The sequence below is a fragment of the Otolemur garnettii genome, unplaced genomic scaffold, assembly GCF_000181295.1.
Source record: "Otolemur garnettii isolate 467f Iridium unplaced genomic scaffold, OtoGar3 scaffold00070, whole genome shotgun sequence".
Classification (NCBI taxonomy): domain Eukaryota; kingdom Metazoa; phylum Chordata; class Mammalia; order Primates; family Galagidae; genus Otolemur; species Otolemur garnettii.
The window spans coordinates 6874088-6878056 of NW_003852465.1; the positions used below are offsets into that span (position 1 = coordinate 6874088).

Genomic DNA, 3969 nt, shown 5'->3' on the forward strand with positions numbered 1-3969 from the left:
ACACAAACCCACTAGACACAAAAGGAAGACGATTAATCCCTAATATGACAATATGTGTGCAAGGGTATTTCTGTTCCCTGAGCAATGGAATGGCTAGTCATGTTCTTCCATCTCAGTTTCCTATGTCTTTCTGAAAGAATATGCACAATTTGTACGATTAGTAGCTGTTTTGGACACCACTTCCAAGGAAACGATGCTCCTGTCAAAAGGACCCAACAACAAAGACTGTTAAGTGAGGTCAATGGCGAGCATAGGTGTAGAGTCGGGAAGGAAAGGTGACCTGGGAGAGGAGGATTTCCCACCACTATGCTCACGGAAGAAGGGTCCAGAGACCTCGTGAGGATTTTCTTGGAACAAACTCTGATCTGTCTTAATGCTACTTCAAGTGAAAATAAGCCCTGTCTACATTTGTGGAAGGTCCCATCCAACACTTTGAGATGAACTTATTTAAAAAGAAAATTTCCCGTTTTCTTTGCAATGAATCTCATTCTAATTTCTCATCTTCAAAACACTGAAAGTTTCTCTGCTTCGCAAATATTTATTACAAACACATTTGTGATTGTCTTTGCACACAGGGACACGCCACAAACATCCAAAAGCCCCAGTGGTCACTGCTGAATTAAAGATTTCTTAATATTTTGACTGTTTAGCTAAGATTTAAAGTGATAGGTAAAGAGTCCAAATGTTTTTTTAAATGGTGTTTCCAAATGTTTTAATCCTTTTTACATAGGCTTATTTCAGTATTTTTGATCAATAAAAAGACATTTCTCTTTCCTTTCCTTGTAAGCATTAATTACATTTTTCAAAAATCCCTCAAGCAATACATATAACAGTACGTACAAGTAACTTAGCCCTGTTAATTAAAAAAAAACTATTTGGAAATATAATATTTCTAAGTTCTTCTATGTAATAATAAAAACATATGGAAAATACAGTTTTAAAATGAAAAGCACTCTCATGTCTTTACTTACAGAAAAAGTAGGATTCCAGTGTTTGCCAGGGCAAAGGCGAGGCCCAAAATCCCACTGCCCATGATGGCATTGCTTAGGTTAAAAACAGACATGCCCAAGGAGGTCGTTCCTGGAATCTGCAAAGAGACAGACAGTCACACTAATCAAGTCAGTCCCAAAGAAAGCTTAACAGGCCAAAGCCTTTAAAGCATTGCTAGGAAGCAAGGTGGAAATAAAATTCAAGAAATCATTTTTTAGTGAAACAGTTGGGTTTTTTAAAATGGGTTATAAGACAAAATACACAGGCGGTGAGGAATACCCTGTGAATCGGGGCAGCTATGCTTTTGTGCTACGTTCCATGCATTAAAAACATCTATCTCAATTTATGTGCTAAAAAATAAGCATATTTTATTATAATGATACTTACATATTCATCACATTTCTTTTTTTCCAAATGGCTGTTTGTGAGACTTCTTCTACTTTCACGATCAGAAATAAACTTGCTGTGAAGACATGAGAATACATTTAACCTCATGATCTGAAGGTTAATGTCACGACTAAATGCTTTATTACTTACCAAAGCACACTACACACGAGCAGTTACTAATTGCTTCCCTAAGAGCTTACAGCCCTATTCAACTGCTGCCTCCCTCACTCTTTCCTTTTTTCAGGACTAGTTGTCCACATTCTTGTTTTGCCTGATAATCTAGAAGTACCCCAACGGCGGGAACTACGCCTCATTCCTGATTGTGTCCTTAACTCTACCTGTTACAAAATAATGCCCATAATAGTTGCTCATCTTCAGACAAAATAAAAAGTAACCATAAATCAAAAAGAGCTATGCCCCTTGAATCATTTTCATAATAAATCCAAACATTATATGCAATAAGTTAATTTGTATATAGATTTTTCTCAAAATGGAAACTTAGATAATATCGAGGGTACTACAACTTGGTATTTAAAAGAACACTGGAGGCAGGTTTCCTTCTGAGCTCACATTCTTGGAGTACAAGGATATTACACAGAAATTCCCTTTCCCTTTCAAAAAAGAAAACAACTGTTTCACCACCAAACATTCCTTCGGCACTTGCTATGTGCGAGGGCCTGGAAGAAGCAATGGGGAGGCAGAGGAGTATGTGATACAGACACTCTCGGAGTCTATGACTAGGTGAGGCAGGAGCCAGCCAAATGGTCCATGGTCAGGGTCAGAGCTAGGGTTTTCAGAAGGCATGAGACTTAGAATGCGAGTTCAAATTCCTGCTAGTTCTGAGTGCCTAGGCGTGGACCTTAGTTTCTTCATCTATGAAATGGGAGTAACACGATTACATGAGCCCGTCAATTTCCTTGGAGAATTAAATGAGATAGCACATGTGAAACATCCGTTCAGTACTTGGCATTGAATAAGAGTTAGTCATCCCTCTTCCACGGTGGAAGTAAGACTTGAGTTGGGTGGGGATGATTCAGATAGGTTGAATGGAGTAAACGATGTAGAAATAAATACAAATAAATTAAAAAGCTCTAAGAGGGGTCACACATAGTCAGGGTGAATATTAGAACTTTCTGGCCTAATTTCTAGTTTTTAAAAATTGTCCATTAAAAAAAAATGCTTTTGTCAAAGCAAAGTTCCCACATAGCACAACTGCAGCATGTGTTAGTAAGATGTGTGAGGGACAGGTTTTAACGCTTCTGGGTCTGGAAATTCAGTTATCTGGTCCTGGTCCGAGCTAATCACACTGAATTTTTCCTTAGCAAATGCACAGTTACTTGAACTGGACTATTTTAAAGAAGTATCCTTAAACAGCACATTATATTTTCACGGGAATGATGCTATCATTTACAATGAAAACATTTAAAATTAAAACATGTACACCCTTAATGTTGATTTTGTCTACCTTTTTCGTCTTTAATCCCAGGGATCTGGTTCTCTCTGGCATTAGATCTCCAAGTTTGTGTTATTTCACCAGGATAACCCAGGACAGGCAGCACACACACTGCAAACTTACTCTGAGACCCTCACTCGGTATAAGCTGCACAGTCTCCAAACCCTGCCCTTGCCTCCCACCCTGCCAGGTGTTTGTGAGGGATTTAAAGATGTGCAAGAAAAGGCTTCATGTCCCGAAACACAGGAGCTGACTGACCCCCCAGACAGGGGAAGACCATACCAGCTAACACCAGTATAGGAATGTCAGGCTGTTCAGATGAAGATAAGGAATCCAGAGAAGGAAACTTCAATTTTGAGTGGGATTAGGCAGAGGAAATTTAAAGGCAGAAGGCTGAGAAACAGTCTTGCATGTTCTTAGCAAGAGAATGACATAATGAAAGCAATATCTCTGGAGACCAACTCTGGCAGCTGGAGGGCATTGCCCATAATGATTGGTTTGGCCTTTCTTTTGACCTCAGCATTTAAATCCTTCCGCAGAATTGAGGTTTACAGATGTGGCTGCAGAGGGGCAGGGGAAGGCATCCTTCCCTTTCACATGGGCAGTCCCAGGAAACCTGGGTGATGAACTATCCAGCAGGAAACTGGCTCATATGTAAGTGTTACTGTTAAATAAAAGACTGTACAGTGTCCCTTGGTATTGGGGGGATTGGTTCCAGGACAGCCCCTCCGCGCTGCAGATACCATTCCCTGATATAAAACAACGTAGTATTTGCAATATAAACTGTGACATCCTCCCGTATATACTTTAAATCATCTCTAGATTACTTATAATATCTAATACAATGTAAATGCCATGTAAATAGTCGTTATACTGTATTTTTGTATTATTCTTTATTGCTATATTATCATTTTGTTTTATGTTTCTTTTTCTGAAAATTTCCTATCCTCAGTTGAGTCCACAGCTATGGAACCCACAGAGACGAAGGGCCAACTGTATTTAACCAGGCTAATTATATATGTAACTAACTCAAGTCTGCTAAATCTTTATCTAGCAGGTCCCCCATTTGCATTTTTTGTGGAGGAACTTGTTTTCCAAAGAGAATTTTCATTATTTTAAAATTAAGAGAAAAGCCTGCA

At 38.9% G+C, this 3969-nt stretch overlaps 1 protein-coding gene across 1 annotated transcript in view; it reads right to left on the reverse strand.

Moving 5' to 3' along the window:
• Nucleotides 1-3969, reverse strand: part of SLC38A1 (solute carrier family 38 member 1) — a 61207-nt gene that overhangs the window by 29135 nt on the left and 28103 nt on the right. The window contains exons 4-5 of the mRNA XM_003793555.3: nucleotides 1378-1453; nucleotides 972-1087 (exon numbers count right to left, since the gene is read on the reverse strand). Of these exons, the coding sequence (XP_003793603.1) occupies nucleotides 972-1087; nucleotides 1378-1453 (192 nt within the window). The remainder of the gene's footprint in view (nucleotides 1-971; nucleotides 1088-1377; nucleotides 1454-3969) is intronic.